The 18,001-nt window shown below is 36.4% G+C and overlaps 1 protein-coding gene across 26 annotated transcripts in view; it reads left to right on the top strand.

Moving 5' to 3' along the window:
• The window catches only part of ZNF438 (zinc finger protein 438), a 171,125-nt gene that overhangs the window by 125,109 nt on the left and 28,015 nt on the right, over positions 1-18,001 (top strand). For all 26 annotated transcript variants that reach the window (XR_012519031.1, XM_074405212.1, XM_074405219.1 and 23 more), the window contains one exon: positions 11,466-11,533. Coding sequence is in view for 25 of the 26 variants with exons in the window: in XM_074405212.1 (XP_074261313.1) it covers positions 11,497-11,533 (37 nt within the window). In the remaining variant the exon portion in view is untranslated. The remainder of the gene's footprint in view (positions 1-11,465; positions 11,534-18,001) is intronic.

Here is an 18,001-nt window from a genome sequence, read left to right as displayed (position 1 = left end):
ACTAAAATGCACTATGGCTGCATTTTCTCTCTATTGCATTTATAGTTAATATTGGAAATCAGTGTTTCTTGTTATCTTTAGATAATGAAACTTAACATTGATATATCTGAAAAGCCCTCAAACCTGATGTTAGATAAATTCAAGAGACTAGGACAATTTTTACTTTGACGTAAAATAATTTCTTAAATCATAAATGCCTAATGTAGATGATGTGTTGATAGGTGCAGCAAACCACCATGTCACGTGTATACCTGTAACAGACCTGCACGTTCTGCACATGTATCTCAAAACTTAAAGTATATATTTAAAAAAAAGAGTGCTACAGTCCTTGTAAAAACACAATCAAGCAATCTATACAAATCAAAGTGAACTTACACTTAATTATCTGTCACTTTTAGTTGTGGAAAAGTATATTAATGGAAGAATTAATAAGACATTGCCTCGAATTTTAAAAATCACAGATGGAACACATTCTTAACACTGGGAGGTAAAGTTAAGGAATTTTCCCGAAAGAGCAAAAATTAATAAATAGAAAACAAAACATAGTAAAGGGGAAAAAAGCATAACCAGCCAGGGAAGCTCAACATTTCAATAATGGGAGTTCAAGGAGGAAAAAAAAAAAGAGAGAGAAGAGAAAATTAAATGAGGACATCTTAGAAAAAATAATTGAAGAAAATATCTCAGGAATTGAAATACACAAATTTTCTGATTAAAAGGCCTCACCAAACACTTGACAAGTAGATGAAAATAGACTGAGACACTTCACTGTGACGTTTATAAACATTGTTTCCACAATAAAAACAAATTATGTACAAAGGACTACAAATCACGGCAGCTTTCGATTTCTTCACACTGACATTGGAAACCAGAATACAGTGGACCATTGCCTTTAATTTTCAGCCTGGAATTGTGTACTCACAAAAATTATTATCCAACATTTTTATTGATGAGAGAAAGTAAATCTTCCTCCTCCATTGTGAGACATCAGTAGATAATGCCTAAAATGGAACAAGCAAGTGAAATTATAAGCATGTTATTAACAATAATGGAGGTTTCAGTGCTGGAAGAATCAACTCTGAGAATGCGAGTGCATGTTTCTGAGGAAGAGGACATGAGGATTGCATTTTCAAAATAATAAGCTATATAGAAATGTTTACTTGAATTTTTTTAGATTACAAAGCAAAAAACGGAAGATTATTCTAGTTGCATCAGAGAGAATAGGTTGGACTGGAGGCCGGAAGACCATTTAGAGGCTATTTTAATACAGGCAAAAAGCAGTGAGGACCTGACCTAAGGCAAATAGAGCAGAGCAAATGGCTTTGAAAAATAGTTCTCTGTTTTTCAATAGCACATTTGGAGGCAGGAGCTGCCTTGAGTTTGGAGGTAGCCATTTAGAGATATGTAGGAAGGAGAGAACATTTCACCCTGGAACCTGGGGACTAAAAGTATAAATTTGCAGTTGTAGTTAGACTCAGACGAGTTGAATGTAAATGAATAGAAAACCTATGAAAGAAAAATAAAGGTCTGGACTAGAACGTATTTTTCTAATAGATTTTTATTGAGGTGGAAAAATGCCCTCTTAAACATTCTTAGCCTACCTACTTCAGTTTTACGTGCAGCACATGTTAAGGAACACAAGTGCCTGTATGGGCATGCATTTTATAACAATGTCAGCTCATACAACTGGAAATAATGTTTTTTTGGACTTCTAAATATATTCTAGTACATTCTTTTTTCTTTTTTTGGGTGGGGGGGAATGCTAAAGATGATAATAAACATTTTTTTTCTTTTGAAAGAATTCTGGAGAACTTAACATGTAATCGAATACACTGTTTTTTGAATAGTATATTTTAGAAAGTATTTTCAGCACACAGTATCCAGTTTAAACCTTTTTCAGCAAAAAGAATTAAGTATTTTATCTCTTACTTTCCATGATGCAGAAACTGAAATGGAAAAAAAAAAAAAAAGATTAAACGATTTGTCCAAGATCATACAGCAAGAAGTTTCAGTTAGAAACATACATCTCCCCACTCAGTTCCACAAGTTTTTAACTAATTGCACAGTTGAAATTGGGCAGGAACATGATCTTGAAAATTAAGGGTTAGTCTAGTTCAATGGCTGACATTCAGAAGTAAGTGTTGAGGCCAGACATGGTGGCTCACACCTGTAATCCTAGCACTTGGGGAGGCCAAGTTGGACAGATCACTTCAGGTCAGGAGTTCAAGACCAGCCTGGCCAACATGGTGAAACCCCGTCTCTACTAAAAACACAAACACTAGCCGCGTGCAATGGCATGCACCTGTAATCCCAGCTACTGGGAAGGCTGAGGCAGAAAAATCACTTGAACTCAGGAGGTGGAAGTTGCAGTGAGCCAAGATCGTGCCACTGCACTCCAGCTAGGGTGACAGAGTGAGACTCAAAAAAGAAAAGAAATACGTAAAAGGGACTTTTAAAAATCAAACTCATTAGCAGCATGCAGCCATTTAGGGAAGGAAGATGATTGCCATACATTGATACATTGTATAAATGCAAATATCAATATAAGCATTAAGAATTTACTAAGTGGATTAAAATTTATTTTGTAGATTAAGTTTTAGCTCCTCTAAATCTTTAGTAACATTTTGAGAATTTTGTTTTTATTTGTTTCTGATGTAGGACAGATTGAGATAAGAATAAGTATTACAGTTGAGCCAATGAAGACTACGGTTACTACAATTGAGCAAATGATAAATACTGTTATTAGGATTTATATATTATAAGCTTCTATTATATATTATGAGATATATATATGTTTGTGTGTGTATACATGTTAGATGCTAACAAGGTTGCAAAGGAAATGCTTATACACAGTGGATGGGAGTGTAAATTAGTGCAGCCACTGTGGAAAGCAGTGTGGTGATTCCTCAAAGACCTAAAAACAGAACTACCATTTGACTCAGCAATCCCATCACTGGGTACATACCCAAAGGAATATAAATCATTCTCCTGCAAAGACATATGCACACGTATGTTCATTGCAGCACTATTCACAATAGCAGACAGACATGAAATCAACCTAAAATGCTAATCAGTGGTAGACTGAAGAAAGAAAAGGTGGTGCATATGCACCATGGAATACCACGCAGCCATAAAAAAGAATGAGATCATGGCCTTCACAGGAACATGGATGAAGCTGGAAGCCATCATCCTTAGCAAACTAATGCAGGAACAGAAGACTAAATACTGCATGTTCTCACTTATAAGTGGAAACTAAATGATGAGAACACATGAACACAAAGAGGAAAACAACACACACTGGGGCCTGTTGGCGGGAGGAGGCAAAGGAACAGAGAAAGTAATATTGGGTACTAGGTTTAGTGCCTGGGTAATGAAAGAATCTATACAGCAGACTCCCATGATATGAGTTTACCTATATATCAAACCTGCACATATACCCCTGAACCTAAAATAAAAGTTAAATGTCTGTAGTGTGTATGTGTAGTGTGTGTATGTGTGTGTTTGTGTGTGTATGTGTGTGTGTGTGTAGTGTGTATGTGTAGTGTGTGTGTGTATGTGTGTGTATGTGTGTGTAGTGTGTGTATGTGTGTGTATGTGTGTGTAGTGTATGTGTGTATGTGTGTGTAGTGTGTGTGTGGTGTGTGTATGTGTGTGTATGTGTGTGTATGTATGTGTGTGTATGTGTGTGTATGTGTGTGTATGTGTGTGTAGTGTGTATGTGTAGTGTGTGTATGTGTGTGTATGTGTGTGTATGTGTTCATAATATTATATAACTAAAGTGGGCCTCAAGGTATTTGGGTCCTCTTGCTCTTGAGAAACATAAATTCTATCATTGCTTAGAAGAGGTAGGTTTTTAAAAATCAGTGATATACAGTACAACCACTATGGAGACAAGCAGTTGCTTCTAAAGTTAAGTGGTCCATGCTTAATAGACTACTTAATAATTCCATTCCTGGGTTTTTAACCAAGAGATATTAAAGCATTTATCTATACAAAAATTTGAACACATATTTATATTAATTCATGATAACCAAAAATTGGCAACAACTCAAATGGCCATCAGTTAATGGGTTAAAAAATTGTGTTGTATTCGTATAATGGAATATGATTCAGCAACAGAAAGGAATGATCTACTGATACATATAATAAGTGAATATTTACTGTTCTATGTATACGAAATGGTAGGCACATCTAGGACAAGCAAAACTAATTTACAGTGACAGAAAGCATCAGTGATTGCCTGGGGCCATGGATGAGGAATAGAAATTTATTACAGAAGGGCACAAGGGGACTTTTTGAGATGATATTATATATTTTCATTAGGGTGATTGTTTTAAAATATACTTAGGTTTGTTTTAGTCAGGTATGGTAAAGTGACAGGAGACAACTGCCTTTGAAAGAGGAGTTTATTACTTACAGTTCCTTAGAGGAGGGACATACCATACCATTCAAACCCACAGGGAGAAGCACCTGGGTCAGTCAGGAGGCAGAAGGAACCAGGGGAAAGCATAGCCCAGGGCGTTTATTGTAGTTTTTTTGTTTTTTTTGTTTTTTCTGATTGCAAAAGCAGTATTTATTCATTGGGGAAACCTTTAATATCACTGTATAAGCATAAAAAGGAAGATTAAGTAGCAATTTAATGCCCCACTGAGAGATACATACTTTTAATATTTAGTAATTTTTCTCTTGAGTTATGAAAAAATAACTGAACCATACTGCTCTGTAACCAACCCTTTTTTTGGAGTGAAAACAGGGTTTCAGGCTGTCACTCAGGCTGGAGTGCATGCAGTGGCACAGTCAGGGCTCACTGCAGCCTCAACCTTCTGTCCTCAAGGGATCCTCCCACCTCAGCCTCCTGAGTGTCTGGGACTATGGATGCACACCACCACACCCGGCCAATTTTTGTATTTTTTTGTAGAGATGGGTTTCACTATGTTGCCCAGGCTGGTCTGAAACTCTTGGCTCAGGTGACACTCCCACCTCTGCCTCCCAAAGTGCTAGGATTACAGATATGAGCCACAGCACATGGCTATAGCCAGCCCTTTATACAAAAACATGTCATGAGCATTTTTTATATTTTTCAACATTTTAAGAAACATTAAAAAAAAACTTTATTATAAAAATATACCCTAATTCTAAGTTTTATGTTTTTTGTATATTTTAAATAGCACCCTTAACATTTCTTTAAAAGTAATGAGGATGATAATGGTGATTATGGTAGTATATAGCTTTACACATTACCATGGTGATTTTTTGAGCAAAATTTCTACATGCGGAAGAAAGGAAGGTCTGGACCAAACGGAATGCAGAATTGTAAGACTCAGGATGCACATTGCCAGAGAGTTTGGACCAGCTATAACATAGGAAGTAAATAAGCATACCCCTTTCCTCAGACTTCCCTCCAAAGTTTATGTTGTCTTATTTTTCTGCCAATTTAGAGGCAAAAAAGTAGTATTATTTTAGAAATTTGCAACTGTTTGATTTTAGTAAGTCATAACATTCTTTCTGATGACTACTAGTTTAATGTTGTCTTTTATAAATTTTTTAAGTCCTTACTCATTTTTATAGTGGAGCATTATCTCATTGTTATTTTTTTATATTAGGAATACAAAAACTATGTTTAGTATATCTTCAGAGTGTATAGTAATACTGCAAACAACATCTGTTAAGTGAATAAATATATGTATATATGTCTATTGTGATTTTTAAATTTTTTCCCAATATTTACCATTGAATTTTTAACAGCTATATTAAGATATGACTGGCATACAGTCAATTGCATGTATTTTAAGTACAATGAGATAAATTTTGGTATACTTATATACCCTTCAAACCTTAATCAAGATAATGAATATATTCTTCACCTCAGTGGATGGATATATGTTTCTCAGGCCTGCTTATAGAGTTTCTTCCCAACCTTCTCTGTCTCTCTTGTCCCCAGGCAACCATTGATTTGCTTTCTACCACTATAGTTTACAGTCTCTAAAATCTTATATAAGTAGAATCATAGAGTATTGCTCTTTAATATCTGTCTTCTTTCATATAGCATCATATTTTTGAAGATCCATTTCTGTTGTGATGTGGATCAATAGTTTCTTTAAATTTCTGAGTTATGTTCCATCGTATGTTTATATATTCTTTCTGTTGGTGAACATTTGGGTTGTTTCTGGTTTGGAACTACTACAAATATAGCTGCTGTGAACATTCTTTGTATAAGTCTGTATAGACATATGCTTTCATTTCTCTTGGGTTGGTAGAAAGGGATTAGCTGGATTCTAAGGTAGGTGTATCTTTTCTTAATAACCAGTGATGTTGAACATCTTTTCATGTTCTTATTTGCAAGCCATGTATCTTTTTTGGAGAAGTGTATATTCACCTCTTTAGCCCATTATAAATTAGGAGGTTTGTTTTCTTACTGAGTTTGGAGAGTTTTTATTTACAATTTTTATCAGATTATTTTCAGATATTTTCTCCCATTTATGGTTTGTCTTTTCATTCTCCTACTGGTGTCTTTTGGAGAGCAGAAGTTTGTAATTTTTGAAGAAGTTTAGCTCATTAGTTTGTTATTTTATGGATTATGTTTTAGATGCTATATCTAATATATCTTTGCCTGACTAAAGGACACAGTATTTTCTTTTAGAAGTTTTCTATTTTAGAAGTTTTGTGTTTTACATTTGGGTGTATGATGCATTTCAAATTTTGTGTATGGTGTGAGGTATGGCTCAAAGTTCTTCTTCTTCTTCTTCTTTTTTTTTTTTTTTTTTTGCTTTTTTCATATGGAAAAAGCATCGTCATTTGTTGAGGGGACTATTCATGCTCCACTGCTTTCCCTTTGGACTTCCATGAAAATGCATACCTGAATGGATTTATTTATGCACTTTCTATTCCATTGCATTTATCTATATGTCTGTCTTTCTTGAAACTAAAGTAGCATTAGTCTGATTTCTTTCTTTAAAAAAAAAAAATTGGTTATTCTGAGTTCTTTCTATTTTCATGTGAATTTAAAAAATTAAGTTGATTGATTTCTACAAAAAGTCTACTGGGATTTTTATTAGGATTACACTGATTCTATAGATCTATTTGAAGAAGACTTGCCATTTTAACAACATTGAGTCTTCCAGCCTTTGAACATGGTATATCTCTTCATTTGTCTAATCTTTTAAAGTTTTTCTCTATTAATGTTTTTTAGTTTTCGGTGTGTAGGTCTTTCGTATACTTTGTCAGGCTTATCCTTAATTTTTTCATTTTTATGCTGTTATAAATGATGCCTTAATTTCTGATTTGTTGTCAATTTCTGATTATTTCTGGAATACAAAAATGTAATTTATTTTTGTTCATTGATTGTGTATTGATCTTGTATTTTGCAACCTTGCTAAACTCAGTTATTAGACTGAAGAGCTTTTATGTAGAGTCCATTGAATTTTCTACCTAGACATGTCATCTACAAATAAAGACCATTTTATGTCTTGCTTCACGATTTGAATGTATTTTATTTATTTTTGTTTTATTGCACTGGCTAGAACTTCCAATACAAGGATGAACAGAAGTGGTGAGAATAGATGTCCTTCTCTTGTTTGTGAACTTAAGAGGGAAAGCATTGAGCCTGTCATTATTTAGCATGACTTTAGTTTTAGGTTTCTTATATTAATAGATATGTTTCACCAGGGTAAGGAGTTCCTTTCTATTCTTAATTTATAAAGGTTTTTTTTTTTTAAATCAGGAATGGATGTTGGATTTTATCACACACAATTTTTGTATCTGTTAAAATAATCATGTAGTTTTATATTTTAATGTATTAATATGGTGAATTACATTTATTTTGAATATTAAACCAATTTTGTATTCCTGGGATAACCCTACTTGGTCATGATATATTCTCATATTGTTGGATTTGATTTGCTAGAAATTTGTTTATTACTTTTGCATCTGTGCTTATGTGGGATATTGGACCATAGGCATCTTTTCTCATAACGGATTTATCTGGTTTTGATATCTAGATAATGCTTTTTAGATAGTAAAGATTTCCTCCTTTTCAATTTTCTGGAAGGATTTATGTCTAATTGGTATTCTTTCTTCCTTAAATATCCAGTAGAAGTCAGCAGAGAAGACATCGGGGCCTGGAGCTCTAAGACTTCTAGATTACAGTTGTTATTGTTGTTTGTTGTCTTTGGACTTGAATTGTTTTATTAATAGGAAGAAATCTGTTGTCATCCTTATCATTGTTCCTTTATATGCAATGTATCTTTTTCTCTGGGTGTCTTTAAAAACTTTTTATTTTTTTGCTTGTTTTGAGCATTTTGGCAATAATGTACCTTCGTGTGTTTCATGTTTCTTGTGAATCAGTGTTTTGAGATGTTTGGATCTGTTGGTTCACAGTTTTATCAGATTTGGAAAATGTTCTACCATTATTTCTTAAATAGTTTTTCTGCCCTTCCATGTCTCTCCTTTCCAAACAACTGGTGTATGAATCTTCTTAAAGTTCTCTTGCAGCTCGCTGATGTTCTTGGTTGTGGCTTTTTTTTTTTTCAGTTTTACTCTCTTCTTCTTCATTCTGTGTAGTCTCGATAGCTGTGCCTTCAGATTTGCTAATGTTTTCTTCTGACATGTCTAATGTGCCATTCATTTTATGCAGTATATTTTTCATCTTATGCATTGTAGTTTTCATCTCTAGAAATTTTATTTGGATTTTTTTTCATATATATTCTACCTGTACTTAACATTTTGAGCATGTGAAATCTCGTTATTCACTTAATGTCCTTGTCTGCCAATTCTGATATATGTCAGTCCTGGTCAGTTTTGATTGTTTTCTAAATTATTGATTGTATTTTTCTGCATTTCTGGATGCTTGATAATTTTTATTACATGTCAGTGATTATGAATTTGACTTTATTGGGTGGTAGATATTTTTGTATTTCTATAAATATTTTGTGAGGTTTGTTCTGGTGCACAGTTAAAATAGTTTGAAACAGTTTAATCTTTTCATGTCTTGCTTTAAGATTTTTATGAAACCAGAGAAATGCATAGTCTAGAATTGAGTATTCACCCCAGTAAGGCAAGACTCTTCTATGTACTCTACCCATTCCATTGTGAATTTTGAGGGTTTTTAACTCTAGCTAGTGGGAACAGGCAATATTCCTCTTCTGTGACTGTAGTGGGCCTTGGACCTTTCCCTGATCTTGAGGTGTTTCCTCACTTGCCTGTGCTGATCATTACAAAGGTAAATACCCTGTGGGGACCCTCTCTGTTGTGCTCTCTCTGTGCGTAGCTCTCTTTTCCAATGTTCTGGAAATCTCTGCAAGGATCTTTCCTCACATAGGGCTCATTGCAATTGTTTCCTGGCTCTCAGGAATCAGTTTTTCATGACCTGATGATGCAGGATGTTTTTCGACTCCTTTGCTGGACTTGCAATGGAGGTGCCCCGTTTACTCAGCCTGCCACACTCAGCCCCTTGCAGGAGGGAAGACGTGAGCAAATAAGAGTGGGATCAGGCCAGCCGCTTTGGGTGTCAGCAGGAGCAAGCTCTGTGCATGCCCTGCAGTGGCACCCAGGTAGGGGTGCCTGTGACCCCTGAAACCCCAGAGGGCGCACTACAATGCTCTCTTAGCTTTGCCATTTGTGGACAGCAGTGTGTTATCAGCTCAGTGGGCCCCTGGCCTTGTCACGTGGGACATCTGTACTCTGCCAGTAAGGGCAAAGGGCCAGTGTGACAGCATTTTTTGGGTACCTGCATCCGGTGGGTCTCAAGCTTTTATGTGGAGTCCAAGAAGAATGAGGTTGTGCTGACACTTGAAGGATGGTGAAGGCAGATAATTTTATTTAGTGATGTAAATGGCTTTCAGTAGAGTGAGGAGCTAGAGAGAGGATGGGACAGGCAGGTAATCTTCCCTGAAGCCAAACTGTCTCTCCGGAAGTTAAGCCATCTCTCCTCTGAAGTCAAGTTGCTTCTCTACAGTCAAGCTGCTTCTCTACTGACTTGAGTCCAGGATCTTTATAGGCACAGAATGAGGGGCAGGGCAAGCCATGGGTAGTTCTGCGAAAGGCAGCATTTAGCATTTGATTGGTATAAAGGCCGTATTCAGAAATAACCAGTCAGGAGAGAACAGGCAAACAAGGATAGAACTTCTCACCTAGGGCTGTAGGTTTCAGGCTCCTGTGGCTTGAAGGTGGGGTTTCACCAGGGGCTCGCCTCAGTCTGCCTAGAGTTTCTCTGCCTCCTGCCTGTATCACTGACGTTCATTGTTTTGAAAACATTGTTTCATATATTCTGTCTATGCTTTGGTTGTTTCAGGCAGAAGCATGAATCTGGTCTCTGTTACTCCATCTTGGCTAGACAGAGGAATCATGCTAATTTCCTTATTTTAAAAATATTAAAAATTTTAAATGGTAAAATTCATCAGTCTTTTCCTTAATGGACTCTGTACTTGGTGTCATGCTTAGAAATTTTTTTGTTTTAAAGCTTATAGGCCGGGCGCGGTGGCTCAAGCCTGTAATCCCAGCACTTTGGGAGGCCGAGGCGGGTGGATCACGAGGTTAAGAGATCGAGACCATCCTGGTCAACATGGTGAAACCCCGTCTCTATTAAAAATACAAAAAATTAGCTGGGCATGGTGGCGCGTGCCTGTAATCCCAGCTACTCAGGAGGCTGAGGCAGGAGAATTGCTTGAACCCAGGAGGCGGAGGTTGCGGTGAGCCGAGATCGCGCCATTGCACTCCAGCCTGGGTAACAAGAGCGAAACTCCGTCTCAAAAAAAAAAAAAAAAAAGCTTATAAAAATATTTACTTCCATTTTTCAAAGATTTGAATTGTCTTATTTAGATGTTTTATTAATATGGAAACCTACATTATACACAATTTGGAAAATAGCTATAACATGGGGAGCGGAGGAGAGCACCTGTAATTCCATCACCAAACACACTGTAAATACGTATCTTGGCATATTTTCTTTATTTTTTATGTATTTGTAATGCTAGTGTCTGTCATTCAGCATGTTCATCCAGTGCATCGCATCATTAACATTTTTATGTTGCTACATAATCTTCACAGTTGCATTTTAATGACTGAATTATATTTCATCAAATGATTATACTGCAATTACATTACCTTTGTATTGTTAAACGTTTTAGCTATTTCTTCTTAAAGTATTTGAAGCAATTATCAGAGAGTACATTTTCAGAGAATCCTAACTTTGCCTACTTATACATGACCCCACGAGAGTAGAAATGTGGGTAAGGCCCTAAGCCAGCATGTCCTTACATCTGTCTCCAAGCCCATTCTAGTACATTCAGCAAAATCCTGTTTGTAGAAAAATGAGAAGAAAATAAAAATATCAGTTCTTAATAACTCAATCCATTTCCTATTACTCATGTGTTTATAAAACAGACTTTTCAAAAGAGCTTAGAATTTGTTTTTAGTATTAACATGATATCTCAATTATTTTCTAATGATTATTTGTGCTTGGTTATTTTTAGGAAAGATACTGTTCAAGTCAAATACATCATAATGCAGAATTCGTTATCAGTACCACCAAAAGATGAAGGTAAGATAAACTGCTGAGGAAAATGGCAGTGTGTCTGTTACAGTTTTAATTTGATCGATTTAATGTCATTGATCTCTAATCATAAGGTAACTTATTTCCTAGAATTAAGAACAAATTATAATTATATGTGAAAACTCATTTCTTTTGGTAAATTATTTAAGTGGATATGGATTCCTGAGTTTTAGGGACCTGTCTCCTTTTCTAGGCTGATAGCTCCTTGAGAACAGGGCCATCTCATTTCACCCACAACTCCAGAGACCCGCCCATTCACTGGCACTTAACTAGTACTAACAGATATCAATGAAATTAAAAAGTATTGGCTTTTAATACTTAAAGTATTTTAATGGGTAGAAGAATATGTGCATATATATTCATACACACGTGTAAACATATTCTTAGAGGATACAGAATTTGTGTATACATTTCTTTGACCTGTTTTCCCCCATACCCATTTAAAAAGAAATAGAAAAACCACTTTATGCAATGTATAAAAAACAAAATAATGATTTCTTTAACAAGCACTTCTGGATCTTCTAGAACAGTTGATAGGTGGAGGTAGAGTCCTTTCTTAATCAAGAGTAATTAAATTATCCTCACCATAAAGGGTACACTCTAACCCCAGGGAGAAATATCAGTCCTTCCCCTGCCCCATCTAGTCTCTTCCACACAGAAGAGAAATTCTGACATGTGTGAGAAAAAAGACATATCTTTAATGAGGCCAAATTAGCCTGCCTTAGTGGAACACGTAGCTTTTAGTGAAAGGAGGGAATTTGTTATGAAGGACCCTTAAATCAAGCAAACACTCTTTGACCTCTCTATCGATGAGAAAGGTAGTATCATAACTCTGGAGAGCATGGAATCTGGATTTGAAACTCAGTTCAACCGCTGAAACCTTAGGCATATCATTTGACCTCAGCTTCCACATCTGTGAATCTATAAAATGAAGATAATAAGTCCCACTCTATAGGCTATGTGGAGACTAAAGGAAATAACATATGTAAATCACCTAGCATATTGTTGTTTGCGTAGCAGGCACTTATATGATGATATAACTACTATTCTTAATGGTTATTATTAATACCTGGGACCCTCCCCATCTTTGAGACTGGTCAGTGAGATGGCCATGAGGCTGCCTCTTGGCTTGGGATGCCAAATGGCCTTGGAAGGCCAAACATGCTCCAAGGGGACCCATGGGGAGGAAGCAGGAAGCAGACCCCTTGGTTTGATTCGTATCCAGGAATTGGTCCAAAGCGATAGTGAGAGTCCTTAAGACTCCCACAAAATCCAGCCAGGAACTCTAGGGCAAGGAAAGGGATGGGCAAATCCCAACTAGAAATAAAGAGCACGTGTTTTCCTTGAGTGCTCTCTGGTATATATTCTCTGGAAGATTTGTGCAGCAATAGGTAACTGATCAAGGGCTTGGAAATTCGGCATCCTCGCTAGCAAAGAGAGGCTTAGGAGAAAGAATAATGGAACAAGTATCAAGAAAGCTGGACTCCATTCCAGACCTGCCTCCAACCTGCTGTGGAGCCCCAGGCAAAGTTATTTTGCCCCTAAGCCTAGTTTTCCCATTTAAAAATCAAGAATTACTAGGTTTTCCTTTCAGGCTCTAAAGAGTCTACATTTTAACTAAGCAAGGAGCCGCTTGGCTCTGGCCGATACAGAGGGAGAAGGCACTCACACCTCTTGGCTGCTGTGCTTCTCGGCAGTTTTTTTTTTTGTCCTGATGTCTGCTCTCTGAGCTAAAACATAAGCCTGGATACCTCCTCTGCCCAGAAAGTAAGACCTGTTGGCCCTACCCAGAGCTTAAGTAAACCTCCTCACCAGTCTTCTCTGGGACTAAAGATGCTTAAGTCCAATCCTGGAATTTGACAGAGGAGGTATAATAGCTTAAAGAAACCTCAATCATGTGCCTCCAGTGTGATAATCATTCTACCTACAACTTTACATCCTTGATTTTATTTAATCTTCACAGTAAGTTAGATGTAATCCTTATTTTACAAGTTCAAGATTAGGTACTTTTTGCCAGCACCACCCACCCTTAAGCGATTGGTCCAAGATTTGAACCCAGGTTTATCATAAAATTTATGAAGACTATTTTATATAAATTATAGAGAATATAATTTATTAGTATTTATTAAAATATTTAATTTATAAAGAATATTTCTCTAAGAATTTAGAAGAATGTATAATTTAGAATTTATAAAGAATATTTAATTTTTGATCATCTTTTTCTTCTCTGATGTTTATACTGTGCTTTGTTACACGTATGAATGCTTAAAGCCATTTTAAACCAGAGCAGGCAGAAATTATAACTTAAATTATGGAAAATTATATCAATAAGAAAAAAATACACATTTGAATATGTGTAAGGCCTAAGAATTGCACAGTTATTCATTAATTTATTCATTCATTCAAATGCTTTCTGTATGTCCTGGATTAATACTAATATTTTTTAACAAAGGCATCAGATTTATTAATTATGATTCCATTTATGATCAAATATAATTTATGGCTAGGTGCAGCAGTTCCCACCTGTAATCCCAGCACTTTGGCAGGCTGAAGTGGGAGAATAACTTAAGGCCAGGAGTTTGAGACCAGCAAGGCTCCATCTCTACAAAAAAATTTCAGAATTAGCTGGACATGATGGCTCGTGCCTATACTCCCTGCTACTTGGGAGGCTGAGCTAGGAGGGTTGCTTGAGCCTAAGAGTTTGAGGCTGCAGTGAGCTATGATCATGCCATCGCACTCTAACCTGGCAATAGAATGAGACCTCGTCTCTTAAAAAATACGTACATACATATATATGACTAAATATATATAATACATATATTTTATTTAATTACATGTACATAATTTGTGTGACATGAGAAGTTTGCTGGGTACATGCCATTTATTAATTAAATGCAGATTGATATATTTAACAAATCATTGATGGCCAGCTATAAATTATGATACCTTTGAATTTCCAACTTATAAACACATACACACATGTTATATGCATTTATGTATAAAATTCAGGTAAGACATCACCAGCAGAGTTGTGAGCCTTAAATTAAGGAAAATATGCTGCACCAACATACTGTCCCCTCACAAAGTTTATGTGGTAGAGGAGGTTTAATGATCAGCTACTTGGTGTTTGTGAATGTAGGTTATTAGGACTTAAGGGGAGAACACATAGGGAGGAGTTAGTTAATATTCATCTTTCTTAAAGTTTGAGGAAAAGATCTTACTTATTTTGGACTTCGCATCAGTTAGGTCTTTTATAAAGTTATTGATGAATTTTCTGTCTTTAGCAGGGTTTAAAGAACCCTGACGTGTAGTAGGCTCTCAAAAGCATATTAAGTTATGTACAAAATGCTTTAAACTCTCAAACACTTTTTAGAAATCACATCTGATGCTGCAAAAATGTTGCTTTTTAAATGAAACACCAAAGTGGATTGAATTTTGAGGTCGATGAAAGCAAATGTTCATTTAACAAATATTTATTGCAGACAGTGAACAAAAGAAGCAAAGGGGGAAAGTACAACCCAACTCAGCTCTTCTCTCTTGCTGCTGTTGTGATGAATAACACTGGGTTGCCTATCCAAGCAGGGATTTCCTGTTTGGGGGGATTTAACCTGAAAGCAGTTTATTCTTTTTATCTAATTGTAGTTTCCCTCTTTCGAACATGGTATGAAAGCCATTTTCTGAAGCTCTCTTTCTGTTTTTTCTTTTCTTCCTTGCCCATCTCTCCCTTTTCCTCTCCATCTAGTGAAAGAACACTGAGCTGGGAAGCCGAGCTCTGCTCGTTTTTGTGCTGCTTTTTAGGCTGTGTGATCTTGGCCAAATTATTAAACCTTAGTCCCTTTGTCTTTCCGGTGGAGATAGTAATTCTTGTCCTATAACAATCAAATGCAATAGGTATGGTTTATTCTCATTATTTGTGGTACTTATATTCTGTAAGGTTATTAGGAACACTGAGTTAGCAGATACTGAGCCATTTGTTTCTAGGGGATATACAAGGTTAGGTTCTTGTGAGCCTCTAGTCACATTTTTGTCAACAACTGATACATAACCTTGTTATAAGTGTGTTTCTGTTAAAAGATACTTTATTTAATAGAGAGGGTTAATTTTTTAACATTGAACCCAGAGACACAGCACTAGAAAGCATGCCTCAACAAAGCCTCTCTAACACAAGTTTTTTCTCCATAGAGCACATCACAGTTGTCCTGTGTGTAGGAGCACTAGACAGCTCTCAGCACTATGCTGGAGACCATAAGTAAACAGTCAGATCACCAAGGAAAAGCACACACACATGCGCACGCGCACACACACACACACACACACACACACACACACACACAGTGGCCGCTTTTGAAATGTAAAAAGGGTGCATGCTTACCTCATGAGAGCTGAATGAAGCAGGACATCCCCGTGTCCTGCCTCAGCCGCGAATTTGTGTGTCAAGTGGCTGAAGCACTTGTGGTGCTTCCATGGTCATTTGTGGACATGCGTAGAGAAAGAAAAAATGTGCTTTAACCCCACATTTTGGTGTTAAAAATAAATTTTAGCAAGTAGGCAAATTCACAAATACAGACTCTGCAAATAACGAGAATCAACTGCATATGAATGCACCTTATAAAAACTTTTAAAGCACAGTAGAAGACTCAGGATAACTTGCAGAATACAAGCTTTCTTTATGATATTTTTCTCAGGTAAAACGACTTTGTGCATTGTTGATATTACAAACTTCAAGTTAATAAAGTAATATATTATTTGAAAGTAACCATAAATTCTTAGCTCAGTAAAGCTACAAAGAAAACTACTGTTGTAAGATCTGTGACTCTCCAGCCCTCACATTTAACACACAGTAGCATGGGGTACCTCTGTAATGCTTTGCATTTAGTGGTTAGCATTGCTTTGTGACCTCATTATTGGGGGAAAAATCATTCCCTATGTATTATGAAAATATTATGTTTCCAAATACGTGAAATTCATATGGAAACATTTTGATCTTAACAAGTGGTGTAAATGCTGTTCTTAGACTTTTGGTACCATTTTATGCTGCAGACCAAGTACAGATTGACATTTGCAAGCTGGTTTTGGTTAACTCCTTAGAGTTGGAAATTGGAACTTTCCAATGTAATAACTTCTGCAAAATACCATTGTGCATTATTAGTATGTTATACCGTTGACAGAAGAACAAATGGAAAACACACATGCCTGTAGAAATATCCTTTTAGAATAAATGGAAATGACCTGGGTGGCCTAAAACTGTAAAGTAGGCCAGCCACATATGAAAGTGAGAATAAAATATTAGAGATTAAAATATTAGTAAATTAAGATTATGAATATTTTGTTTGAAATGGCTGTATTATGGGCCAGGCACAGCTGGAGTACAATGACAGGATCTCAGACTACAACCTCTGCCTCCTGGGTTGAAGCGATTCTCCTGCTTCAGTCTCCCAAGTATCTGGGATTACAGGCATGCACCACCATGCCCAGCTAATGTTTTGTATTTTTAATAGAAATGGGGTTTCACCATGTGAGCCAGGCTGGTGTCGAACTCCTGACCTCAGGTGATCTGCCCACCTCCTTCTTCCAAAGTGCTGGGATTACAGGCGTGAGCCACTGTGCCTGGCCGAAATAGCTGTATTTCTACTGCTTAAAAAACAGGCTGGTAATCAGATAATTTACATGGGTATGTATCAGTGTCAGTGTGGTCGTTTGGCAGCAGAGTCTCTCAGAAATTCCAATTAACCATGTAAATATATTTCATAGCATCACATTTCACTCTGTCAGAACCCCTGCTGCCTTTATATCATTAACATAAATGCAGGTGCAAATAGCATTTATGTACTTTGATAGAAAGCAGTTGGAGACATTTCACTGTGGGACACAACACTTTCAGATTGTGTACATCTGTTCAAATAATGTATCCAGCCCCAGTGACATGAACACAAGGATGGAAACATCTGCCCCTGAGACCATTTGCAATGTAGCAGATGCTTACATCTTTATTTATGCAGATGGTTAGTGTGATGGGTTGAGCAGGGATAAAAGCAAAGTAGTTTGACAGGGGTACTTAGGATGTTATGTAAGCCAAAAATACAGTATAGGTATTTTTTGTTTTTAAAAGTCTAATAGCAATAGGAATAGAAATTCATAAATCTAGTAATGCTTTTCGTAGAGTAAACATACTGTTCTTGTCTTTAATTTAATGGGCATCAAAATCCTAAACACATTTATAGAATTCCAGCATCGAACTTGTATTAATTAGAAAGAGCAATTTATGATTACTTTTGTTTGGATAAAATGATTTTAAATGACTTTGAATACTTTTTCTTAAAAAAGAAAAAATCCTTTAGGTCGATTGTGATGGCTCATGCCTGTAACCCAGCACTTTGGGAGGCCAAGGCAGGTGAATCACCTGAGGTCAGGGGTTCGAGACCAGCCTGGACAACATGGTGAAACTCCGTCTCTATT

This window comes from Saimiri boliviensis, chromosome 8 (genome assembly GCF_048565385.1).
Source record: "Saimiri boliviensis isolate mSaiBol1 chromosome 8, mSaiBol1.pri, whole genome shotgun sequence".
Taxonomy (NCBI): Eukaryota; Metazoa; Chordata; class Mammalia; order Primates; family Cebidae; genus Saimiri; species Saimiri boliviensis.
The sequence above is the reverse complement of the archived record's forward strand: the minus strand, read 5'-3'. Positions and strand labels throughout refer to the sequence as shown.